At 58.6% G+C, this 544-nt stretch overlaps 1 protein-coding gene across 1 annotated transcript; it reads right to left on the bottom strand.

Moving 5' to 3' along the window:
- Positions 1–252: 252 nt before the first annotated feature.
- On the bottom strand, positions 253–529 carry LOC113979532 (class II histocompatibility antigen, B-L beta chain-like; the record flags this gene model as incomplete). The annotated part of the gene is made up of 1 exon (XM_027706895.1): positions 253–529. A coding segment is annotated over one exon (277 nt), but the record flags the coding sequence as incomplete, so codon positions are not given.
- Positions 530–544: the final 15 nt, after the last annotated feature.

Raw genomic sequence — 544 nt, 5'->3', positions numbered from 1 at the left:
CTGGGAATGGACTGAGAAGGTCTTTGAGTGGAGTGAGAGGGACTGGGAATGAGTGGGAAGGACTGGGAAGGACTGGGGGGCAATGGAAGGACTGGGACAGGCTGGGATGGACTGGGAAAACTGGCAGAGAGCAAAAGGCCATGGGGATGGGTACAGGGAGGGCTGAGGTGTCTGGGGTGATTCCCAGGGAGGGTTTGAGGGGCTCCAGGGTCATTCCCGGGGCAGGGTCCGAGGGGACCCGCTCTGCCCCACGCTCACCTCTCCTCTCCACAGTGAACGGGGTGACACCCTCGTAGTTGTACCGGCAGTACGTGTCCACCTGAGCCCGATAGAACTGCAGCAATTCCTGGTTACTGTTCGCATACCTGGCCTGGATCTCCCCATACGGGGTGTCCCCCACAAACACCCCCACATCGCTGTCAAAGTGCAGGAGCTGCTCCCGGTTGTAGATGTACCTGTTCACGTACCTCACCTGCTCGGTGCCGTTAATAAAGTGACACTTGTGCTTTATCACCTGCTGGAACACCCCTGTGTGTGCAGGACA

The sequence above is a fragment of the Neopelma chrysocephalum genome, unplaced genomic scaffold (genome assembly GCF_003984885.1).
Source record: "Neopelma chrysocephalum unplaced genomic scaffold, ASM398488v2 Primary Assembly neopelma1_82483, whole genome shotgun sequence".
Taxonomy (NCBI): Eukaryota; Metazoa; Chordata; class Aves; order Passeriformes; family Pipridae; genus Neopelma; species Neopelma chrysocephalum.
The sequence above is the reverse complement of the archived record's forward strand: the minus strand, read 5'-3'. Positions and strand labels throughout refer to the sequence as shown.